A 27,042-nucleotide genomic window follows, 5' to 3' on the forward strand; every position below is an offset into this window, starting at 1 on the left:
CCCCCCCCACACACACACACACACACACACACACCCTTTTCCACCCCAAATCTACGCCCCAGTGTTCCTGATTACTAGAAACAAACATCTTAAATCTGCCTTATAAACATCTGGTCAACTAACCACCCACCCACACTCAGCATGGGGATCCTAAGCATCTTGTGCAACAGGGTCAACTGACGAGAACAACGCGGACTACTTTAAATTCTTCTCGTGCACACTTTCAGCTCCGAGCTGAGGGGACGGATGGGAAACACAGTGACACACCTCTGGACAAATCTTGCAGCTGGACCCATACTGTGATAGAGGAGCAACACGATACAGAGTAGAGCATCTAGGGGATGCTGACATGCTTAGTTAAGAACTCACAGGCTCAGTATTTCATGCTCCACATCTGCTGGTTACCATGGCAACCCAAGTTTTTGGGAAATTCCCAGGTCAGGTGGCTTATGTCAGCTCCAAAGACAAATACATGGGGCTTTTTCTATGCAGTGCAGTTTGCAAAAGACGCTGATGAATGATAAAAGGCTTGGAGTTTCATTAGTGGTTCTTAAGATGGTCACTAAAGTTTCTTTAATGGTCAACCACAATAAATGGATCAGAAACTTAGAAAGCAATAGCTGAATATCAAAAGGGTTTTACAATTACAAGCTGGTCAGTATGACAGCATGTGTGCAGCAATACTCCAGTGTAGGTGTCATACAAACAGAAGCAGCGGGAGACGATCATTAGGAGCATGAGTCTGCAGGGGTCTCAGTAGTTCAGCCGGAGCCTGCGCGAGAGGTTCTGAGTCTCGTTGGGAAAGTCCAGAGGAAACATGCTGCAGGCCATGCACTCCCCAGTTCCCCTGTCTTTAACATGCTTACTGTAATGAGCTTAGAGACTGTTGGATGCACAACAATGAATGTGGATGCAGATAAATGTGGATTCGCTCACTCTCTTCGCTACCACTGGCAGCTGAATGTGAAGCCAGTCCTCAGACTCAAACCCAGCATAGCTAGATGGCTCATTGACCACAGAAATTGTTAGGGTAATGGATGAGAAGAGGAATTGCAAAGCTGTAGCAGGTTTGAAGGAAAACTCAGAGACAATTAGATCTTGATTTAAGCAGTACACAGCCAAGTCAATTCCTACTGTGCCTCTTGCCAACAGGTCAGACATGCTTAAGTCAAGGTGAGTCCACCTTTAGTCACTATTATAAACAGATTTTGACCGTGTGTCAGCACACTAATACATGTTAAAGTTGTTATTGGATCATCAGAGTCATTAAAACTCAAAAAGCTGTCCATTCGTCCAGTATTAGTTAATTGGTGTTTAAATTGTTAATTTGACAAACCTCAACAACAAAGACACCAACATGCTCCCAACTCCTCACATAATAATAATAATAATAATAATAATACGTTTATTTGATATAGCACCTTTTACAGATAAAGTCACAAAGTGCATCACAAGATAAGCGTTGTGTAAATACAGTACAATCCAACAGATAATAAACAAGGGAAAAAAGAAAATAATTATTGAATGACCAATGAAAAATGAATTTTACAAACAAGAGAAAAAAATGTTAAATGATAGGACTTCAAGTTTAAGACAAGTCCTGTGCATCTTGTTCTTCCACATGTAAAGGACTGTGCACATCACTATAATGCAGTTTACAGTATTAATACCAGTGCCGGGGGATACAGAGGTTTGATAAATTCACGAAACATCCATGGACATCCTGCCAGGCTGTCCATCATGTTGCTAGTTTAAGAGTATCAAGAAGGTGAATGTTTCCTGGGACTAACTCTGCCAGATACACTCTGTTGTTATGCCTTATGCTGCCAGGTGCAGCCTTAAATTACGATTTATAGACTCATCTTAGTATATTCACAGTGGTGTATGTTGACTAAACACCAGTGTACAACGTACACAGCAATGACCAGATTATAGTTGCATGCTTACCAAATGCCATGAATAGCCTGTTAACAGGGTGCAGTTTTAAAGGAACAGGAAAATAAAACTCATCAAACTTTTAATGCAACAAACAGCTGGTTGTTGAGTTTTCTGAAAAAGAACCGACACTGAGAAATTCATCTCCAGCTCTAAAACTAAAATTTATATTAAAAAACATTTGGTGATTTCTTACAGGCTAAATAATTTCAGATTTTGAGTTTATTATTGCCTTTGTGCAATTAATGTCCAAGAAGCCTTTAGCCAATAATCATGCGGTCGTTCCGAGAAAAAAGTACTTAATTGCAATGCTTCAGCAAAAACACACGGACATAATTCACCAAGAAAAGACGAAATGTGAAGGTTAGGGCACTACTAGTCATTTTCAAAGTTACTGTGCATAACAACTTTGCCAAGTGAGGGTAGATTTAAACAGCAGTGTGGGAGGTCCTCTAACATCATATTTATATATAGACTTCATTCTATTCCTGGTTACATTTTATGGAGTAGAGAGTTTACACAATAAGTGCTAATGTATATAACCCTAGTACCAATGATTTTAATCAATTGTTAAAAAAATCAACAAATAAACAGCAACCCTCTGAAAACATGGGCAATGTATTCAGATGGTTTAGTGACCAAACAGGAGCAGTTATTTTCCTCCCTGCAATCCGAGTGTGATTATGTCTGTGAAAGACAGAGCATTTGGGGAAGGACAGGGCGAATGTGAGTACAGTTATTTTCTTAAATTGACAGAAATTGAGATTATAATTGTACACTACATTATGCAGATAAAAAATACATGTCACAATTCAGACAGCCTTGGTATGGGCTATTTAAAGATACACATGCCACTTTCTGAAGGGGCTGTTACAGGAAGATGATGCTAACAAGCAGAAAAGAGAATTTGTTACTGAGTGTATCCCATTTGGAGAAAATAATCTATACATTTCTCATCAGTGTCTGGGTCTCTGCGTCCCTTGAATCTCACGACTTACTATCTGAGAGTCCTGCAGGTTTATTTTCCTTCATCCTCCAAAAGAGGAGCAAGATTTTCCAAAGTGGAACAAAGCCACTTAGGGGGTGTGTTTGATGGTGTGCCTGATGTAACACCAAATCGAGCCCAGAGCCGGCGTGTGACATTTCATCTTGAGGTTGGTTAAACTCAAGTGCATAAAAAAACAGAAGCTTTTCTCTGTGTTGAATTACCTGAAGTGCACTGTGTGATCGGTAAAGGACACATACCCTGAGGGAATAGAAAAATGCATCATGCAGATTGCACAAAGCAGTGATGTTTGCAGAAAAAAACCCTCTACCTCTGGGATCTCGACTACAGAGGGTAACAAAGAACCATTACTTAAAGTCAAATTAGACTTTGCATCACAATATCCACTTATAGCACAGTGCTTCCTTCATCAGTGCTATACAAATAAAGTTTATATTTATTATTATTTTATTATTGCTATTATTAACTGACAACTGACTCCATGCGATCACAATACATCATTGGATTGCAGTTCTAAGATCTGTAGTCAAACTCCTCTCTGTTGGAGATTTCTCTTACTCTTATATATCTTAGAGAAGACAAATAAGACATCGACTAGCCACACTTGTTGTGCTAATCTCAGTTTCCTTCATAACATCACTTCATCACGGCCAACACTTTAATTTATAAGACACTGCATTTTTGCAAAATTACTTGAAGCAGACAAAGAAACGGAGCTGTAGGAGACACACGCCAAGAGTCTTATCACAAATGTCTAAGAACCACTTTTGGGCCAATGTGACAGTCAGGTTCTATACTATAGAAACTATGTAAAGAAAATACTGTCTTGTAAAATTTGACAGATGACATTTACAAAACAGAGGGTGTACTGTGAAAAATTGGGTTCTAATTTTTTTTTTTTTTTTAGACATGCTTCATAACTCTGGGCATTGTAGGTTGGTCGGTCCACCATTTTGGTCCAGACTGAAATATCTCCACATCTATTGGACAGATAACACAACTTCGTACAGCCATGCATGGCCCCACGATGATGAATCCTATTAACTTTGGTGATCCCATGACTTTTCATCTAGTATTATTATCGTGTCAAAATTTGAATTTGGTTTATGACCAAATACCTGCAAAACGAACTAAAGTTATCCCCATCATCCTTAGTTGTACAATGTGTTTGGTGCTAATTAGCAAATGTTAGCATGCTAACACTCTAAACTAACATTATACCTGCTAACCATCAGCATGTTAGCATTGTCATGTAGCTCAAAGCTCCCTCAAAAGGGACAAGGCAGTATAAAACTATTTGATAAAATGCATTTTCTATAATATTGCTTTTACAGATAACATTTGTCTCAGATGTAGAACTTTTTGTTCAGTATGTTTTCAACAGCTCCTTCAAAAGGTTCAAATTCTTCAGATAACTGAATGTGACTTTGATGTTGAGAACAACAAAAGTCTCTTTCATAGCATATTCTCATCATCTGCTCCTGATTTCTGGCTGTAGCAAGTTAATTGCTCACTCAGCTGAACAGACTTTCCCACCACACATGCAGCAAAACAGTTTACACTTCACAATATCATGTCTCAGCATAATGGTAAATTTAACATTTTCATGTGGCTGATTGTCTGTCCACCAGAGGTCATTCTTTGGGCAGCGTATTGCTGATTGCCGTCAGTTATGAGTGACCCAGCCACTGTGTAGCTCAGCAATTTGCCGTACATGTCATGCACTCTGAGATTCAGTAATTGCCTCAATGAATTCTGCCACCATGGCACACAACTCATTAATGCTGACAGACTTTAATTAGTTAAGTGGGGGTATTCAGCCAGCCAAACCTGAATACTTGTAATGTTTGCTTTTTGAGTTACTATAATGTCATTTAATCATCCACACATCCAAACAGTGAACACAACATCTACATTAACAGCAATTTATGAATACATGTTATTTTCATTGATAGCGTTTTTGCATTGTATTGTTAACCGAGGAATGTAGCTATAGCCCAGATCAGAACGTGACAATTCTCACGCCACAGAGAGTGTGTGGGTTTGCATTTTAAGTAAAGACTGCATCAGGTGAAAACAAAGAATCAGAACTTCAAACACAATAAAAAGTCTACATAGTCTGACCATCAAAGAGATAATTATCTACCTGAGTTGAACATCAGCTTCTCTTACACAGTACATACTATCAATTAATATCCTCATTAAAATTGTAAACAACTGCTTGTCTCTTGATCTTTTCTGAAGGACATCTGGGTATCATCAAACTATCATTTCATGAATCAAAGTTGTTATCCCTTGGGGATCAATAAAGTTAGCAATTAATAGAATGAACTAGGCTCCAGAATGGATTTGATTGGCTCCTTTGTACAAAATATTTCTTTACAAATGTTTATGTATATTAAAGAGCACAAATTATGCTTAGGCGAGGCTGAAACAAAAAGAGAAACATTGGGCAACAGGGCTGACAATCTACAATGTGAATAGGAAAGCATGTGATATTTCATCTGCAATGATCTGTCCGAATACAAAATTCATAACATTTTATATTTAAACTGGGGGAAGTTTGTAAAGTGCTCTGTCACTTTGATCTATAGCATGCAATAAATTAGGCTTTTGCTGTTCTGTCCACTGACACAAAATGGAGGACTTTAGCTTGCCGTTTCAAGCAGACCAAATGAGAAGGAAGCATTTTGCAAGGCTGTTATCTGAATTTGTAAAATGCAACTTCCTTACAGTAATATTAGGACACGTCTGAGGAGCCAGCTGTTCAGCGTAGGCATAGCAAAATGAATGGAACAGCATCGGTTCTACACTGTGGTTTAGGATCATACTGTAGGCTCCTCAAATTAATTTGAACACATCATGTGTCAGTTCATTTATCCTAACTTGTTTTGTGTTCCAGCCCTGCTGGATATCCTTAGGACATTCCAGTTGTATACACAGTTGTAAGCGAGGCGGTAGACTCGAAAACAGTTTTGTGGGCTAAAGGTTGAAAGTAAACAGTGAAATTTCCAAATTGACCAGCACATTATTTCAAGACAGGAATAATGGAATATCTCACCAAAAAAACTAAATAAGTTGTGCTGCTTTAACTCACCAATGTGCTAAGAGCATGACAGTTTTCAAATGCCCCAATTGTTTTCAATGTCTTTACATAGTAGAAATACACATAAGGCATTTAGTGCATCTTCTCCTAACTTGATTGGATGAATGCGTTAGAACTGTGGTGTTAATGATTCAAAACAGAAGTGTGTCAAGCAATTACTTTTTTTTTTATCTTTAATAAACTACAACTTTGTACATTTGATAATAATGTTATATGCCAATACTCCTTCATATCCATTATTATTTATAATTGGTTAGTTTAAGACTAACTTTGATTCGTTTCTACAAGCCAATCGAAACAGTCAACCTCATTATCCCTCATATTCCAATATTTCTCATTTACAGATTACTCATTTACATTTCACTCTTCTCAGACTGTGGCATGAGCAAGGTAAGCCAAGTGAATCCAAGGCCTTCATAAAAGGCTCTTGTCCTGTACATAGATGCTGTTTCCTAGTATCACATTTTTTTCTACAGGCTGCATTCCTCCATCCTTTTTTGTGCAGAAAAACGAATAAATGTACAAGTAATTATGGGCTTTAGAAATTACATCAAGGGTCCTCAACAGTTTAGCATTACAGTACCTTGAGGGGGAATACTATGTGAAGAAGCTATTTTAACAAATGAAGACCTATAAAACAGACAAAGCATATTTGTGAGATAGCAAATGGAAATATTTCACGTGAACAGTGTTGCAGACTAATGTATTGATAGTCTGACTGACACTCTAACCCTAGGGTGCACATGCCTGCATGAGGCACCAGTGAGATTAACAGGGACTTTCAACACCATGTTGCTATTTGATTGTAAAATGGATGCAACTTAATATGATCTTTTTATTTATTAACAAGCTATATTGATTATAATAGATTTTTCATTAATCAATTAATTGTTTAAAAAAGTGTAAAAACGTCCCTGTATCGCTTATCAAAACATGTTGTCCCTGTGTCATGCATCTATCTTCTTTCTGGAAATTTGTCATAATGAAAATGGCAAGTTTATGCTTTTAATGATGCAGCCAAAGGTATACTGTACAGTGCTGTAAACATGAAGATATTTCAGCCCTAATCAGATAAGCATCTACCGACACAATGTTTTTATAAAGGTTAGAATAAGGCAAAAGAATGACATTTGTATTGACAACACAAATCATTTATTAACATTCAGTCTTGCCTTGTTTTGTCATTCTACCCCTAATACAAAAGACGGGCAGACATACTGTAGGCACTGGGAGAGCACATGAAGGGAGGCAAGCATGCAAACAGGCTATGAATCGTTCCCTCCTCTGTTCCATAATGACTGGACAACCCATCCATTTCATCGTTGGCCCTCTGCAGATCTCTGACAGGGGGTAGCATCATCCGAATCATTGACAGAGATGTGTTGGGGAGAAAGGAACCTGCCAACCTCCACATCCAGCTTGAGTTAACAAGACAAAAAGTTACGCTCCAAAGATCTGTAGGAAAAGAGAGGAAGCCAATGGTACAGAGCACCATCTTTGCCGCTCTCTCTAAAACTTCTGCATCTAATTGTGAAGCTGAGCACACATCTGTGACACTCCAGTTGGATACAGATTCTTTAATCTCTCCTTTCATATGACATCGCCATGTAATCTCCATCTAGCTACCCAGGGAGCAGCCAGAGAGGCAGGAAATGAGATCAATGTTGTGTGTCTGCACTGGGTGTTACTTCATTAGCATGGACACTACAGATGTAACCATAAATCTGATTTATGAAAGGCCGACAATGAAAGCGCCACAGACAGATGCAGGGATTCATAATAGCGGATGATCAAGACACTCAATGTCCTATGTTTTACCACAGCTTCACCAATGTTTCACAGAGGGCAAAGAAAGGGGAACAATTTCCTCTCTAATGTTCAGCACACTTGCATTGCTGCTGCAGTTAAGCATTTAGATCCAGAGTCATGTTATATGAATACATACTGTAAAACATACTATGATGAAATACTATTAGAGCCTGATTTACTAAGCTTCTAACTGATTTTCATTACCTTAATAACATGACTAAAAGGGAAGCATGTAGAAAATCTATTTACTGTAAACAGGTTACAGGTAAAGTATGACCTCCAGTGATAATCAATAAATTTGCATGACACAAAATGTATTATTATTTCACTGCTTTAATTTCCCCCGCATGTGTTATTGTTCCTTCCTATACATGCTAGATCCATTTCATCTTACTGGCTATAATTGCAGTGTGGATGTTGCTAAAAATGCTTTACATCAACCAGCAGTGAAGTGAACCGGGTTTAATTGCATTTAATATTATTCTTCATGACATCCTTTGTCACAATTTTAAGCTGTGGGCTTAGGACCTCTGGTAGGTTTGACATTTTACAATGTTTGGCATTAGCGTACACCTCTCCTGCACACCCTAGGCAGGGAAAGGTCCATTATCCTAATTTGATCTATTTTTCAACAATATTTTAGTTGAAGTATAAAATAATAATAATACATTTTATTTAAAGACGCCTTTCTTGGCACTCAAGGACGCCGTATAGTATATCCTCAAAATGTCAAATAAAACCTATACACCCCCATCCAAATAAACCTATTGTTGTTGTACCAACATAATAAAGTCTAGTAAATGTGTGGAGTGAGGTCACATATATTCATATATTATACTTCATTACAATTTAAATATTTTGCTCTGGGGAAAAGTCATCATCCAGCGTCCTAAATTAAACTCTTATGTCATTAGTCAGCAATGCAACTTTGTGGGGTACATCTGGGCACCAGCTCTGGTGAGACCATGGCCCTTTAAAGGTCAAAATGTAAGGATACTCTTGGAGTAACGTCATCTAATCTTGCGTTAGCTATGGAGATGTTATGTAAAAGTAAACGACAGTGCCTATACTTGCCCTTCCCCATTTCTGAAAAACAGAGATTCCAAATGATTAGTTGTGCACTCCCATGGGACCGAGAAGCTATAGGGAGGGGGATGTGTAATTCAATTAGTCCCACAGTTCTGCACCAAAGGGAGGCGGACAGATCCATCTCATTGAGCCATCCAAGATGTGCAGGCCATGTGTATGCACAGAAATTATTGGCAGCACATCATTAGCGCTGTTGGTTTGGATTAAAGATGGTTTCACTCACTAAGACTGCTAGGATAAAATAAACCTAGCAAACTCTGCACAAGCAACATCAAGCAGGTCCTCCTAAAATACCCTTAGCAAGCCTTATCTGCAAAAAGTGGCTGAATGAGGAGAGCACGCAGGATGAAACAACAGAGTGCAGCGAGCCGCCTTACATGACAAGCCAGCCACATTCTTAGCAATGCCTCTGAGCTTGTGCCATGTGTCGAGGATGCTGTCTCCCACTGAAGTTGCATACAGATCACCCTTTCAGTGCACAGCCTCCTCTGCTGTCTTTATGTCCCACCTCCCAGCAGGGAATTTATAAAGCTTCACAGGTCCTCACTCCATGAGATTCCTGTCATTTATGACAGCCTTTTCCCAGGCAAAAAGAAATCAAATCACATTGTAAATATAGTGCATGTTTTCCAGTATGAGCTCTTCACATAGACCATAAATTACAAATGAATGCCAAATATCCTGACGGTCATTAAATAACAGCATCAATAATCCCACACGTGGCAGCACTACATTTGATTTTGGATTATGAAAAAGGCAGAAAGCATAGATAATGAATGAGACACAGCAGAAACAAATCAGAGAAAATTAAGAATTACCATAGGCACCAAGCTACACAACAGGAAGGATCCCCAGTTGTGATCATTAGCACTAAAATGACCTTTGACCTCAAGCTAGCACAAACACCTGGCTATGTTATATGACTCCATCCCGCCCAGAGTAGAGTGAGAGGGTGTCATCTCGTGGGTATAACCTCTCAGGGGTAGCATATCCACTGCATGTGGGCAGCTACCCTCTATTGGCTGCAGGTCCATCAATCTCCTGTCCAAGGAAACTGAAGACTCAACAGAAAGAGAAGCAAACAGCTGCCATTAAGTGGACTGAACAGATGGTAATGGTAGCAAGAAATTAACACCATATCATTTTCAAATTTGTACAGAGAATCTCCATTTTGGCAAAGAAAAGATACATGTCTTCAACTTCAACACTTTTTAAATATTAGATCCATAAAAATGAACTTCTCAGGATGTGCCAAGTATTGTTGAATGCCTTTTTGCAATATATATTTTGCATTTATCTTTACAAAAGCACAATACATGCACCCCATGCAATTTGTTCAATTTGACCCACGGTATTTCAGGAGAACATCTTTTGATGATTTGATATTTTGTTTCCTTGATGAAAATCAACAGTGGTTATTGTACAAGAGCCTTCTATAGTAATGACAATGGAGAGTATGCAATAGTTCAAACCAGGGCTGTAGTATTACTTGAGTACGGACTCTGAATCGAGTCTACAAAAACAAAATAAAACAAAACTATTGATGAAGTGAATTCATTCAGAAGAGGTACTTGCTAAATTCAAAATCGATCTAGAAAAAGCATCTAGATTGGTCACCTGGTATACACCTGGCTACATCATATACAGTACCTCAATCTTAAGGTGACAAGCATTTCCATTTTAGCCACAGACAGAATGTCAGCGATCACATTGTACTATGAATTCTTCAGGACAAGTAATAAATTTAAGAATGAGAACATTTCCATTTTATATTTTAAGTAGGAATGTAACTGTATGAATAATTAACCTCACAGTTATAGTGACCAAACTGATCACGGTTTTTGGTATTATCGTGGTATTTTCTCCGGGAACCTTTACCTTATCGTTGTAGAGAGGTTTGTGCATATATGAACCACACAAGAGTTCGGAGTATTTGGCCTTCATGGAGACCTTGTATGGAGTCCTGGATAGGGCTCCAGTGGGGGACTCCATAGTTCTTTTGGGGGACTTCAATGCACACGTCTGTTTTTTTTAAGATCATTTTATTTCTTTTTCCCTTATTAGATAGAGACAGTGGACAGATATTAAAGGGCGATGAAACGCAGCAAAGGGCCGCAGGCTGGATTTGAACCCGGGCCACTGCAGGACTCAGCCAACATGGGGCAAGCGCAGTAACTTGATCTGAAACCAGAGTAGTTGTCTGTTGTTGGACTTCTGTGCTAGTCATGGATTGCCTATAACAAACACAAGGTTCAAACATAGGGATGCTCCTAAATGTACTTGGTACCAGAGCACCCTAGGCCAAAGGTCAATGATTGATTTTATAATCATTTCATCTGATTTAAGGCAGTATGTTTTGGACACTCAGGGGGAAAACAGGGGCGGAGCTGTGAACTGATCACTATCGGGTGGTGCGTTGGGTCAGGGGGTGGGGAAAGACTCTGGACAGACCTGACGGGTAGTGCGGGTGAATTGGGAAAGTCTGGATGAGGCCCCTGTCCGACAGACTTTCAACTCACGCCTCCGGCGGAGATTTTCGTGCATCCCTGTGGAGGCTGGGGCCATTGAACCTGAGTGGACAATGTACAAAGTTTCCATTGCTGAAGCTGTCTTAGAGTCTTAGGTGCCTTAAGGGGCAGTAACCCACGAACACCCTGGTGGACACCGGTGGTCAAGAAAGCCGTCCGATTGAAGGAGTCTTTGCAAGGTACCGAAGGGCCAAAAAGATACTGTGGGAGGTTCTGGGGGAGTATTGGGTAAGGTGGACCCTTCTTAGGGACATCCAATCTCTGTATGACAAAAGCGAGAGCTGCATCTGGGTTCTCGGCAGTAAGTCGGTTTTATTTCCAGGTAAGGGTTGGCCTCTGTCAGGGCTGCGCTTTTTCACCAATCCTGTTTTTAGTATTTATAGACTGGATACTGAGGCGTAGTCGGGGTGGGGAGGGGTTACAGTTCGGTGGGCTGGGGATCTCACCGCATGATATACACATACATGTGTATGTTGAAAGGTTGTTTTAGTCGTGTGACAGAAAACTCAGATTGGACAAAAAGTCTGGCTAGCTGTCTGGATTTATCCTTCAGAGATAAGAGGAGTTAACCATAGTGCTCATAAATCAACTAGAGTTTAGAATTACAAACCAATGAAAGCAGAAGGTAACAGAAATCCTAAATCGGACAGCCAAAAAGAGTTACATCTGGCGGAATTTCGGGCAGAACTAGAAGTGGAAAGTCATGGATACAGACTACAGTGCTGCCTACACCTTTGTGCAGCATAGTATGGTACATCTGGGCTGTAGTTCCAGGTTCAGTTTTCCCAACCAAAATGGGGTCCCAGTTCAAAATGGTCAGGCCATGAAAAAAAGCTTTTTGAAGAGTACCAATACAAATCATGCCATGGTCTCCTGTGTCAACTTTATTGTCTCCAAAAACAGAGCAACAAATGTAATCCTAGATATTGCCTTCCACTAAGGGTAACCAGAGAGCGCTCTGCCCTTTTCACAAGGTCACTGCATTGCTGATGAGCTGAAAATACAAGGCTAAAGTAACACAATCACTTAAACAGGACAGCATCCAGCTGCTAAATGCACCACTACCGTCAGGCCAAAGTGAAATGATGATTTAACAAGTGTGTCAGAGCAGTCCACAATTTCTTCTTTGAGAGTCAAGGTGCTGACACTACGTAGCCCTGAGCAGAGACAGGGAGGGAGGGGGGGGAGAGAGACAGAGAGAGAGCAAGAGAGAGAGAAAGAAAGAGAGAGAGAGGCGGAGACTGAAAGAGTTCTCGCTCGGTCAGCAACCCTCGCAGCCTGCAGAGGATCAGAGCAGGGGATAGCAGTAATTTCAGTGCTGCTCTTCCGACAGGAGTGTCCTTTCCACAAGCAGTCTCAAAAACAGCCCAAGAGCTGCTGTTCACACAAAGGACTTGACGGCCCTCAATTAACCTTGATGTGAAACTAATGCCATGTCAATTCTCCCTAAAACCAGATCCATGGTGCCATTCAACAGCAATATCATTTTGCTAACTTTATCCGTCTGTTAGTCCATCTCACCTCTGTCCCAGTGCAGCTAACCTTTGATTCCTCTGTCCAAAACTTTGTGTAAGCCTCTGGACATCCCATACTTTGATTACTAAACACTGCTTTTTCACTTTTATCAATATGTGAAACAAGTGTGTCATAGGTGTAAAAAACAAACAATTCATTGTTTCATCAAGCGATTTTTGTTTTGAACTGTGCCGTGCAGGACCCCTACCACTCAGCTGTATTTGGCTGTGATGCATTACTAATGCAGATCAATAGCAAGTGCCTCAATCTCAGCCCCACTGTCATTGACCTCTAGCTCCTGTAGCGTTCCTAGGAGACCCCATGCCAGTGAAAAACACTCGCAGCATGCTGATAAAGGGGGCAAAAGCATCAGAGCCTTTGAAAGTGTGCCTTTAATGTGTTTTCTTTGTGATACTGGCCACAACAAACACTATCAAAAGCAGAGCACAAACAATAACAAAAAAAAAAAAAAACTCTTGACACATTCAGTCTGGAGAAGTAATGGCATTTCTTTGAAAATGTATCATTAACACAGCCAAAAGACACTGTGAAGACACAATAACACTTTGTTACGTTTACCTTCAAAAATATTTTTGAACAAAGAGACACTTAGATGAACTAGTACGTCCAATAAAGTACAAAGAAGCTGGGCTGGTTACAACAAGGTGACACAAGCAGCCATTATAACTGAAAAAAGCCTACCTAGTGATAAACTGTGTTCTATGCATTCTGTGGCCATTAAAGCCAATGTAGCATTTTGCACTGTAAGAACAGAAGGCAAAATATTGACTTAAACAGAAGGATGTACATCAGCTCCTTGTGTACTCAAATGCAATGCATTGTGGATTCTTAATCGTATTTACTTAAACTGTTCATATGGAGAAACATGTCAGAGACAAAAGAGCATTAGGAATCAGAAGAGGCTGTATATCACATGAGCATTAGCATAGGTATCACATGATCCTTAGCGCTGATAATCAGTTTGCATCAGGCAGAGGGAGCCCTGTCTCTTTTCATTCCAGTGTTTCTGAAACACAAAAACAAAGATGTAACAACAGGAAATACTTTACTTTTGTTCTCTTTACGCCAGACACTTTACAATAGTAATGGCCGACGTAAACAATATGCAATATAAAGGATATAAAATTGGCCTACAATTTAGATTTTAGTTATATTGCACTGCATCACAATGATGCCTGTTGATGCAATCCGCAAAATTTAGAGCCACAAGCTGCAACCGGCTGCAACCCATCATCGTCATCTTGAGTAAACACGGCAGAAAGCGAAACAGATTCGGATTGAAGCTGCTACAACCGACCCATGGTCGAGCCACAAAGCCTTTCACCAGCCTGACAATTCCCTATATAGCAGACGATTGGAATCTAGGCAGCTGGGTTTCACAGACATCGTACTTCCCCGCTGAACATACGTGTGTATGTGTGTGTGTGTGTGTGTGTGTGTGTGCGTGTGTTCAAATGCTTTACATTAGGCTGCTGGTAAGAAACTTTGTTTTAAATTTGTTTTTACTTAAAGTAAATGTGCATCAATGAAAGTGTAATGCCTGTTAGAATGGTTTACACTAATGGAAAGAAATCCAATACTTCAAGCTTTTTCTTTGTTACAGTCTCTGCAACTAGTGTACTTGAATTTTATGTATCTGTAACATTATGTTGTATAATTACAGTTTTGCACAATACATGTTCTCAAAACTACTATTATCACAAGTACAACTGAATGCCCATTTAAAATTTCAGCAAAATACTCATCAGATGCTCGGTCACGGCTACATTAAAATTCAGCAAAAATAGCCCTTCTTCAAAACACAGATAGACAGACAGAAAGAGACACACACACACACACACACAGACACACACACACACACACACACACACAGATTAGGTGAAAGAATATTTATTAAATTAACAATAATTGAAAAAAATGTACCTACATTTACTAAAATTCCTATATAAAAGCCTTAAAAGATAAGTAGACAGCTATTTACTTAAGCCGACAGCCGGTGCTTAGGGAACCTTCAGATCACACACTTCTGCCACTAACCCAATTTGGGACCATGTACTGTGTGCACGACAGGGAAGTCAGACCTGTCATCTGCTACTTTAAACTGGCATCTCATATGACGCGCTGATGAGAAGTGCCTCTGCCACTGCCTCTGACCTGAAGCACACCAGGACAACATCTACTTACCTACTTCTTGAGTCTGCTGACGCATCACTAACAGCCGCTTTTGTTCAGATTACATCACGTGTTGTTTGTTTATGACATTGTGCTCAATTATAATATATAATGCCATGTTCTGCATACATGTTCAGCTGACCTGGTCAACAAATGAATGGAAAGAGGAGACAGCTTTCTTCCTTTCTACCTTAAATCAAAAAACTAAAAATTAAATTAATATTGTGGTAGATAGTTTTATCAATTCTGCGAGTAAACAGTAAAATACAGGCCCATTAAACTGCTATTACAGGATCAACAATTGACTGACCTGTGGATGTACTAATACTGATACACACTGATAAAAGGTCAACAATGAAGTGTGCAGCCAATTTAATTTGATGTGAGATCAACCTTACTTCAAATCAAATGCTTGCTAATAAAAAAATATCCATCTGCATACAAGCTCTCACATACTGACTGCCTACCACAATCATCTGCTGGGGGGAAATACAGAAAAAATTAGGAATTCAGATTGATGTTTTAGTGGAGAAAGGAGAATAGCAGCCAGCTTATACATCTACCTCTTGTTCTATATAAACAGATCTGGAGGCAAGCCAGGCCCTAAAGAGGCTGCAATCACAGAGAGAAAGCAGCAGGAAAATACATAGGAGAGATCTATTTCATCTGTAAACATGAAACACAAAAAGGTTGGGTCACAGTGACAGCATGGGGTGTGTTTCAGTTTTCACCTCCTACACACTGATACATTAAACATGGTTCAGCAATCCCACTCTCCAATGACTCGCAAACCCTTACTTCCCAACCCCCCCAGCTGAACATTTCCTGGGGAATTCCGACCAGGAATGTATTCTTGATGACGGAGCAACTGCAACAGCTGAGAGGAAAATCACTTTCTAATGAACAGCACGGAAATACAGTCAATGCTTTGTCTTTAACAATTGCTTTTTCTCAACTGTAGATCAAAATACTAACTTGGGAATGCATGACCTTGTTAAAGTAATTTATGGAAAAGTTTAAGGATTGTGTGTCCGCCCCGGAACGGACAATTGGAAAAAAAAGTGATTAAGAGGAATTTATAAGAGCACACGGCTTATGTGATTCCCCAAATGAGGTGCAGAGCTGAAAGAGTGAACTAAAGTTGTTGTAGCAGAGATACCCTTAATAGCTCTCCCATAATACGGAATCACTTTGGTAATGGCCTCTTCAATAGCTGGCAATGAGTGGGGAAAAGGCACCGTTTAAAAAGTGCTTGGTTTTAATTACCACTGCTAAGTGAAATTTCTGTATATAATATTTCAAAAGCGTAGACAAGAGGACATTGTTGAATGTTGATCTCTACAAGTTTGTTCTACTTTTTTTCTTTCTCAAGTTTAAAACTTTTCAGATTTCTTTTGACACAAGATTATCTGTGTGGAGTTCGAAGGAACAGTAAGCTTTTATCAGTAGCCGCTGGCAGATGCATACTGCATGAGAGCTTGTGACATTGGTGGTGCTGTGATCTAATTATATCTGTGTACTGTGCAGTGGGAAAGTGTGCAGTACTCATTGCAGATCCTCAGATTGGGAAGGTCTCTGCTTCTGGTCTTCTTCATTAAACATGGGCAAGCAAAGGGCTCATATGGTAAACAATAGGTCCAGTGTACCACGGCTGGGATTTACATACATGTTCAGTATTTCCACAAAATGTGATATTTGATTGGACAATGCTATAGGCGCACACAATAGGCAAATCTGTTATGGCTAGCCTAAACATAAATACATTAATCCTGTAGACAATCCAGTTCAATTCCATTAAAAGGGAAATGTATATACAACTCATAAAGCCGTTTCAGCACTACGTTATATGGAGATTATTCTCCATTGGCACATCTGCCATTCAACAAATCTTTTTACTACAAACTATAAGGGATGCACCTATGAACCTATCACTTACCCTCTTTGGAAATATGTTGACATACACTGAAGACAAACTAAAATAATAGAAAATCCCAAAATACTGAATGTCGTTATCTTTTTCATTATATAGCTCATTATATAGTCCACAATTGTCGATTGTCGAAGTCATACAATCCAATATTTCAAAATGTATTTTTTCCACAAAAAAGCAATTGGCCATTGTTATGTCCTTGGCAATGACTATGTAGAGTTCAAGAGCTATTGAGCATGCACATAGCTAACTATGCAACAGTGGGCTCTTGAACTTTTGACCTGCTGCAGCCGGCCACTCTGCTCTCCTGGCTCCACAATTGACTAGTGTGGATTCCTTGTGTTCCCTTGGAATTTCACTTTGAGGTTTTTTCACATTAATATGTGTTCCCCCAGCCTGCCTATGGTCATCCTGCTCTGCCTTTGAAAAAATGAAAGCTCAGACGGGCCAATCTGGGATCTTGCCCATTATGAGGTCATAAGGGGCAATGTTACCTCCCCTTTTTCTGCTTTGCCCACCTAGAAAATGTGTCCCACCCATGAGAGAGAGACATCATGGCTTTCAAATGAGCAAAGTGACAGTTGGTCAAGGCCACACCCCCACCTTCATCTTGTCCCCCCCTACCCCACCCATTATCTCCTCCTCAAAAGCTACAGACTCACAAATGGCACAAACTAATGAAATCTCACTGTGGGACTGGCTTTAGTGGCTTTAATTTTGCACCAAGGCTGAATTTTGGGAAAGAGACTTCAAATATGGTATAAGGGGACCACTAAGGTCTATATATAAGCATCCAAAAAGCAGCATGTCATGGGACCTTTAAAAAACATTGAAGACCCGTAATTTAATTGATACTTAACAGACAATGTGGAAATTATACAAATGTATTGAGCATAAGACAACACCGCTGCTGCTGCTACTGCTTCTACTTAGGAGAACATATACCATCCCCTATAATTGGTGAATGCTTTTATCCTACACTAACTGGTGCCTTACAGTAGCACCAGGGAGTACACTTTTAGCATGGCTGCTCCTAGTTGGAATCAAGCCCCAAACACCCTTAGTGGTGCCTTACTGTATAAAACCATCCAGAATCACAGCTGTCTGCTGAAACAGCTTGACTCTTCTAGTTACATCACTCAGGCAAAACATGTCACTTGTCACATAAAAAGCTCCCTACGGTGTGAGTATCCTTGAATTGACCCTTAAAAATCCAAGATGCCTCTAATAAAGAATGCTCAGCTGCTGTATAATGTAGAAGGGTGGGGGGAATTGTTTTCAAACAGTTGGTCATAGCAGCCAAAAGCTTCTTCTGTAAACAAGAATGTCGGAAGAGGCTGACATATAGCTAATGTTGATTCACTCACACACTGTGTTGAGTAACATGTAAGGCCTTGTACCTGAGAAACAACCTCGTCACAGCTCATAAAATATCTTTACACAAGTGCGGCACATCCACAGTTGTACGAGGAAGCAGGGCGGTTTAGCAGTTAAATGAGTCCTTCCATCAGGGAATGGACGTCTTCTGGTGTATCAAATAAAGTATAACCAGGTAAGCGTGCACTCTGACCTCTGCAAACAGGCAGGTGTCAGGTAAAAACAAAACAAATTCTATATGAAAATACATAAGATTCCCCCCCCCCCCCCCCCCCCCCCCCCCCCCCCCCCCCCCCCCCCCCCCCCCACTGGGGCAGAGGATTAGTGGGCTGGAAAGCTTTAGCAGTCTTAACAAACTTGACCCAACTAACCATTACCGAGCATCCCCAGCCTACTCTGCCCACATTTCTGTACTGCAAATCATCACTGGTTACATTCGCACAACAGTCCCACTTAGCTTTGATGTTGAGCCGATCCAGATAACATTCAGGTCAAGTCCAAGTTACTGTACAGCACATTTCTTTGCAGAGCAGCAAATGATGCTGGAGCTGGGTAGCATTAGATGCCCATTTAGCCTCCTTCCGAGCACAAACCACGCAACAACGTCAAACATGTAGGTCAACGAAATATCCATCTTATCTGTCAATGTCAAAAGCAGCCAGTCGCACATTAGGCGAAGACGTAGATTTGACAGGCGTGTAATAACACACCGGATGAAGCAAATCGCTCAAATATAAAGAAGAGAAAGGAGATGATGAAGTGAAACACGTCACAATAATCATGTGAAAAGGTCGTTTGCAGGCTGTTAATATGAAATGTTTTCAGCGCTTCTGCTGAGCCAACATCGAGCGGTCCCTTCTCCCTGTAGTGAGCCCGTTTTTGGGCGGAACAGCACCTTGAAACAACAGCGCCAAGGTTTAAAAACACACAGAAAATTAAAAAAAAAAAAATTAAAAATTAAAAATGAATCCGAAATCCTACCTGATGTCTGTCACTCGTCGGCCCTGCGTGGATGTAGGCTAGGCGACACACCGCAAGCGGGTCAGCTCAGCCTGCCAGCCTGCCTCCTCCACGGCATCAAGCCCCTCCTCGTTATCGTACAGTGGAGAGATAGTTGGGGGGGGGGGTCGAAAGAAAAAAAACACATAGCCCATATATGCGCCGAAGAGAAGGAAGCGGCGTCACAGTCAATCGTGTTTCTGATAGTTATGTATCCACTAGCCAGATCAAGATGGTTTAACGACTAGGCTGATTGATACAGATGACAAATCCTGCGCGATAAAATAGAGCCGATAACCATGCAACGCTTGGAGATCAACGCACGAAAGATTTGAATGACTCAGCTCGCTCTTATTTTGAAAATGCTTTTAATTTGTGCAGGGAGGTACACCTGCTGTCAGCAGAACCATCAGTGTTGGACAGCCCATAGTCTACTGCTGTGGCACTTGACACAAGGTCAATGGCACATGGAAGATGATGTTATAGCCATCCTGTGTACAGTAGGAAACAACACAGTGCATGTCAAACGAATGGCATTCAGAAACACCATGTGGCCAACTTGTTCATATTTTTGAAATACTTTTGTGCAATCTGAACGATTGATTCATATACTACGTACTTCAGTATTTGATTAGCTTATATAGGTTAGATTTACAGTTTTGCACATCTTTGTAGGTCTAATAATTCGTGTTTAATGTATCTCTCCCTCGGTGTATCATCTCAGTGGGTGTACCGTTTTTAATATGAGCATATACTGCCCTCTAATGGAGATGTTCAAGCCTCCATGTAAAGATTAGATCAAACACTTAGAAACAAAGTCAGGGGCTGTCAATATTTCTCATCAATTCATCATCACTAGTCTACATATTAATATACTGTATTAATATTTGACATGTTACAACATCAGAAGGTGATTGATCATCTGTCTCTCTGGTTTGCATGGATATTTTTTTGTCAGCATACTTCCCTTCTTCTGAATCACAGAAAATGCTGAGCTGCTCCCTAAGTATTATCCATAACTGTTGGCAACCAAAGACAAACAAAGAACTTTGCCATTAAACCTTTCCCTCCTGCCAATTAGTATGCATGTTGTATTTGGTTAGTTAAAACTGTAATCATGATTTAGATTTTTGTAGGTTATGTGTACAAACACAGATACGCCTCACACAAAGTAGGCATGTATGTCTGTGTACGTATGTGTTCTGATCAACTTCAGTTTAGATCATATTTTCAGATGACTAGAGTTTCTATTTTTATAACATCTTTCTGATTTACATAAAAATCGGACGATTCTTACACTTGATTTGAGAGGCACAAGGCGCTTGAGAGGTAGGCTACACTTAAATTACAGATGTGACGTTACCGTTTTTGAAAAACAATTCTGAGAAGTTCTCCATTTAGGACACTTTCCTGGAACGTTGTTAGCACTGACATCATTCTGTCATTTAATGCCTGGTAACCTATAGTAACCAAGTTACTCCACTTGAACCTTGGCCAGGACAGAGTGAAGCTTTTGGAACGGATCTCTCCACTTTCCCTTACCACTTTTCCAAGGAAAGCCAAGGGACACAAGTGAAGGGACTCTCAAAATCCAGCAGAACTGACACAGGTTTGTTCGTCGTGTTTTTTTTTTTTTCATTTGTACTGTGTCAAGAAGTTTCTTTTGGGATATATCTACAGTAAACGTCAAGTAATAGCTGTTCACCTACAGACCCACCACAAATACGACTTTCTGTCATTCATTTTGGTGATCATTCATAACACAGCTGCTTAGGGTCCCACCACAAGAGGGTAGCACTGATATGACAATGTTTTGATACAGGTTGAAGACTTAAGGAGCAACGTTCAGTTTGACTGTATGTAAATCAATGTTCTCCTTGTCCTATTCAGCACGGATGTTGACTTTTCAGAAACCACAGCTCTGATAAAGAGACATTATGATCAGCCCTGCCAACACTGCAGTTCTTCAGTAATAGTAGTGTGTTGGTTGATGAATGAATGAATTCACTATATATATACATATGACATTATTCACCTCCACAATATGTCATTTTGAAATTGCAAGTCCAACATTTAAATACAAAAGGCGGAATTCTAGAACATTTATATGTAGTTATGCCAATTCTGTAAAGAATCTTCCAAGTGAAGTGATGATGCACTAATAAAAGTGTGTCCAGCATCTTAATTTTCTTATTTTTATTTAAAGATTAGTGTTATATGTCATGAATAAAGTAGGCTACTGAAATTAGCAGATATGAAATATGTACTATCACTGGATGGTTTAACCAATAGCACATGCCACATTTCTTTAAATACTACAAGGACTTCAGTAGGAAGTTAAAACTTTCCTCAACACAGCTGGGCCAGCTTTATCCCGTGAACTGTTACCTTTGAAAGGTAATGGAACTTCAAATGTTCTTAAATGTTTTAGAATTATTATCTTATCAGATCAAGTTCACAGAACAAGGTCATACACACCATCTAATTTAAAATGGAAAACAAACACGTGAATCAAAAGCCTGCCATTTGCTCAAAAACAATTGTTCAATTTTGAAGGAGCACGCTTATCTCACTACACGGTTTCTACAGGGGCATTGCTTTGTTTTTGGTATTTCCATGGGAACCAGTGGCCAAGGAGAGAGGGTGGATTCTGTTTGAGCAGCGCAGGGGGCGTGTGTTACTGTGCATCAACTGGTTTCCTGCTTCATTTAACTGTCTTTATCCCTCAAACAGCCACATATGTGCTGTTCCTGACAAGCAGGAACCTCCATCCCGCTGTAAAAAATACCCAGGAGATTTTTCACAACAGCCTAAACTTTTAGCTGGCGCTATCAGTTCATCTTGTTCAGGACAATATTGTGGATTATCCATCATTTATTTCAGAATATTAAGGTAAGAAAACCTTCCTTCCAAGTCAGTGATTGTAGATATTATTAGATGACTTTCTTTTAAAGGCTTTTTTGGTGATTGATCAGAACACAATGCAGCAACTTACAAGCACATCTGTTTGGTTTTACAGAGTTTCATCATTCCTACAAAAGGACACATGTGGGTGGTGGAGAAGATCCGTGTGTCAGTGGAGAGATCTCACTTGCCTATCCCATCAGCAGAATTCAGCTTCAAAATTAGTGACATCATGTTCGGAGAAAAGGGCGACAAACCCAAAAAGATTTCCCTCTGTCCCAATGTCATCACCCCAGACAACATCCCCGAGTTCTGCATCCCCCCCACAATCCCATCCCTGCAGGAGATGAAGAATACGGAGCAGAGTCGGGCTGCTTGCGTAATCAAGGTGTCCGCCTATGGGGGGGGCAGTCCTGAAATAGACGTGTCATGTCATGAGACAATGAACCCGCACATTATACAGGTAGAGAGTGTGGATGAGAACCCCTTTGATGGCTGCAGCGATGAGGAGACCACCAATGCGGATCCCCAGAGCCAGGCTGCCTTGTCTCTTCCACACATGGCCAAAGCTCAGACCTGCTATGGCTTTTGTACCTTACTGGAGAGCCCCCACACTAGGAGGAAGGAGTCACTCTTCCACTCCGATCCTGGCTCCTCTCCCCTGCTGCTGCCCAGGAGTCGATCTAGCGTGTGCTCTAAAGTCTCCCCCTCCACTTCTCCCTCCTCCTCTCCTTCCTCATTCAGCCTTAACACCCTGACCTCCAGGCTTTCCCCGAGAGGATACACCCTGAACTGGCAGGCCACTCTGGACAGTGATACGACTTCCTCTACTGAATCCTCTCCTTTCAGCTCACCACTGCTGGCCAGGTGCCCTGCCAAGTCTTCCCTCTTCAAAGCACTGAGCCATGAACTGCTGTTGTCAAGGAACATGAGAAAGGCAATGGTGTCAAGGAACAATTCCCTGTCCACAGATGAAGGCAGCTCCACAGACAATAGCCCCAATGTCATGAGGAGGGCATCAGATGGGTTAGCTGAAGGCCTGCCCAGCAGCTTTAGGCTGGCGCCTCCCAACTTCTTCCCCATGGACTTGACTCTGCACAGAGAGAGTGTAATGAAGGAGAGAATGGCACCCATAGGGAAAGATGGCAGCCTAAGACTCTCAGCTGAGTACTGCCCGGATAACCAACGACTGCGGGTTCGGCTGATCAGTGCAGAGGGCCTCTATCCGCTCTCTGTAGACCCCAAGATTATCAACTGCAGCGTCAGCCTTTCTCTGGTCCCCGGAAAAGTCCAGAAGCAACGCAGCACAGTCATCAGAAAGAGCCGTAATCCCATCTTCAATGAGGATTTCTTCTTCGATAGTATCTCAGAGGACGACCTCAGCCAGCGGTCCCTTCGCTTTAAAGTTGTGAACAAAATGTCCACTCTGAAAAGAGACTATCTTCTGGGTGACTGTGATTTGCCTCTTTCTAGCATTGTGACATCATAAACCTAAGTACTTCCTTAACTGCTTATTTATGTATGAAAGTATTTATTTAAATTTTGTATTGTAAATCAATATTTTATAATGATTAAATTATGGGAAACAGAGGTTGTTTGTCTTTAATACATTTCAAAGTCAGACAATTTGCCAATAGACAATATCAAAAAATGACCGCAGAAACAGCTCACCCAATTTTCCGAATTCAATGATCAGGATAAAGTTAATTTGAAACAACAACAAATGCATCACCAACAAAAAGTGAATCCCAACATTACAACTGCTTATTAGCAAACACATAAATGTATGTCATAATTTCCAACCCTTTCATTCCTTGGTGTGTCAGTGTGGCGGAAGCATCAGCTTGCCTGAGACAACCACCGTCTCGTATTTCTTCTAAGCCTGTTGTTTTCTTCATGACCTTTCCAATGATTAAAAATAAGTCTAGAGACCAGGAACCTTAGAGAGGAGTTTTTACCGTATGCATAATTCTAATAAGTGCCATCCTGCCACCCCACTACGATACAGAAAACATGTTAAATACTTTTATATTTTATGAAGACACAACTGAATCTGTTAGAGAAACTCACATTCTACAAGTTCAGTAATATTTATTATTCAAGGCCAGTCAGGGTAGGTATATTATTTTATCAATAAAACCTTTTATCTCACTTTTATATTCATGCATAGAGGTGACAAGACTTTTTCAAAATGGTACTTTCACTATTTTTACAAAACGCTTAAACTAGGCATGGCAATGTACTACCCTCAGCTCTGGATGAAAATAATAATTGGGCCTAGAATTTGAAAACAAGGCAGCTAAAAGGCTAAATAAAACATGAATCATTTGACTGTGTATGAACTCAAAGAGCCTTTTTCAGAAACCTACAGAACTTAACATACTCTATGTTGAAGACTAAAACAGATACACTATACAGAAAGGGCAAAAGTTTTCACTTCCCGTACTCAAGTAAGGGTAACACCTTACAATACTAAGGTATTTTTAGTTACTGTTTTTGAAAGAGTAACGAATGATTGGTTACCTGCTTTCAGAAGGGTAACAAATTATTAGTTACCCTTTTTCAAAAGGATAGTTGCCCTTTTTCAGAAGGGTAACAAATGATCATGATTAGTTACTCTTTTTCAAAAGGATAGTTACCCTTTTTCAGAAGGGTAACAAATGATCATGATTAGTTACTCTTTTTCAAAAGGGTAGTTACCCTTTTTCAGAACTCAACTAAATGCTAGAGAACCAAGGCATGGTCATTGCCAGCAGCAGAACAAATGTAACTGATCATTAACATGTACTTGATTAAGTTACTGAAAGAAGCAAAAAATAGCAAAAAGTTTGATACCTCTATGTGTTTTTCAAATTTGATGCTAAATTATTAAAAGCCAGCAGTTTTTAGTGTTTTGGTTGGCACAATTTGCAGCACACTATGACAATAATTCAGTCAGGGTTGTATTCCTTGTTGTATTTGCTATAACAACAACCTTGCTTTACCTTATCTCTTACATAGATTTTCATCCAATTAAACTGAATTTGGTATTGATGACGCAAAAAATAATAACGGTAACTTCACTGAAATTATTTGAAACTAAAGTAACGAGCCAATTTTGTAAAATGTAAGGAGTAGAAAGTACCGATATTTGTGTTGAAAATGTAAGGAGTAAAAGTAAAAACTTGGCACAAAAATAAAAATAAAGAAAGAAATACCTGAAACAGTCAGGTATTTAACTCTTGTTACAGTAACAAAGTATTTGTACTTCGTTACTTCCCATTTCTGAACATACAGTATATACATGTTTACTCAACTGAACAGAGCAGGCGCTCTTAATGTGGACTCCAGGTGCGTATGTCCTGCTGCTTTCAGCAATAAAGATCAAGTTTAAAAGCACTGGCTGCCACTATAGCTCCTAGTTAAAGATTAATAGGTTTCTCAGGGCTTGGAAAAGCTCTGATAGGGACTGACTGCTGGTTATACAGTATATTACATAACATCAAACAGTAATGGGAGGAGATACATGTAAATAGCTATTGCCGTCAAAGCTATTATCATAACCTGGGGATTGGTTTGAAAGCTTAACGTCTGTAATGATACATGCTTTAAAACGCAACTATTCACTAGATCTTACAGTTTGGATTGTGCCACTGAGAAAAGCATTTCGAAAAATAAAGCTCATGATCTACTTTCAGATTGAACTACAGATTCAGACATGCAATCTCTTCTCAATTGTTTTGATGTAAATACAGGTTTTGTGTTCCTACAATACATGGTCCCAACATGCTTTTGTGTTACTGTAATACATAGGAGCATCTAATTTCTGACAAAAAAATGCGTATACACAGACAACAATTCCTCTCTGAATAGGATGTTCCAGATCCTGTGAGGAGGCTGGTACTGTTAGACACTTTTATTTGTGTGATATACCTTGTAATAAATGAGAATTACTAGTGATTTCCCTTGCTGGTCAACCATTGATAGGATTGGGAGGGATTTCCACTGATCTGTCTTCATTAAAACGAACAAAAGTGTTGGTTTTATACAGACATTTGGTGGCAACAACATCACGGGCTTTGATCCCAGCTAGTGCCGGCCATTCAAAAATGTAATCTGTCAATGGACACAGAATAACAGCATCAAATACCAACGTATTACCTATTCATATTACTCCTAGAAAACAGCTACATCCTGGAAGTGCATCTTCAGTATTGATTTCCTCCTGCAAACTGCCCTTTTCTCCATAATTTATATTGGTTTTGAACTTAACTTACCTGTTTCAAACATACTACATAACTGAGAAACAGAAATAGATTTGGTATGTGTACTGATTTTTCAGTGTTTTGTACTTACTAGAAGTGATTTCATATTATCAGCAGGAAACATCTGTCTCCTTAAGAGCTGTGCATCATGAATGCAAACGCACAACAGGGGAAGCACACTGGCTTAATCTTAAGTGGCTGAAAACAGTTGCCTGGTTACCTTCACTCACCAGGATGTATTTGCCTTAATGCACATTAACAATTTCAAAGTAATGAGCTGGAACCGACAACAACTAAATTTAGAAATTATCAGGTATACTTGGATATCTTGAAATTCAAATTCCATTCAGCTCTCTTTTGCTGCAAAACTGCCAGTGTTCTCTAGTTTCTTGAATTGGAAAGAACAT

The 27,042-nt window shown here is 40.0% G+C and overlaps 2 protein-coding genes across 6 annotated transcripts in view; one reads left to right on the forward strand and one right to left on the reverse strand.

The window, feature by feature from the left end:
• Positions 1–19,605, reverse strand: part of tln2b (talin 2b) — a 76,644-nt gene extending 57,039 nt beyond the window's left edge. For all 5 annotated transcript variants that reach the window (XM_034878549.1, XM_034878548.1, XM_034878547.1 and 2 more), the window contains exon 1: positions 19,470–19,605. The gene's annotated coding sequence lies outside the window, so the exon portion shown is untranslated. The remainder of the gene's footprint in view (positions 1–19,469) is intronic.
• A 2,586-nt stretch (positions 19,606–22,191) lies between these two features.
• c2cd4a (C2 calcium dependent domain containing 4A) lies at positions 22,192–23,971 on the forward strand. The gene is made up of 2 exons (XM_034878550.1): positions 22,192–22,379; positions 22,507–23,971. Exon 2 carries the CDS (start codon positions 22,534–22,536, stop codon positions 23,878–23,880), a length of 1,347 nt encoding a protein of 448 aa, XP_034734441.1. The 5' UTR covers positions 22,192–22,379; positions 22,507–22,533; the 3' UTR covers positions 23,881–23,971.
• The last annotated feature ends 3,071 nt before the right edge of the window (positions 23,972–27,042 follow it).

Source organism: Etheostoma cragini, chromosome 8, assembly GCF_013103735.1.
Source record: "Etheostoma cragini isolate CJK2018 chromosome 8, CSU_Ecrag_1.0, whole genome shotgun sequence".
In the NCBI taxonomy this organism is placed as follows: Eukaryota; Metazoa; Chordata; class Actinopteri; order Perciformes; family Percidae; genus Etheostoma; species Etheostoma cragini.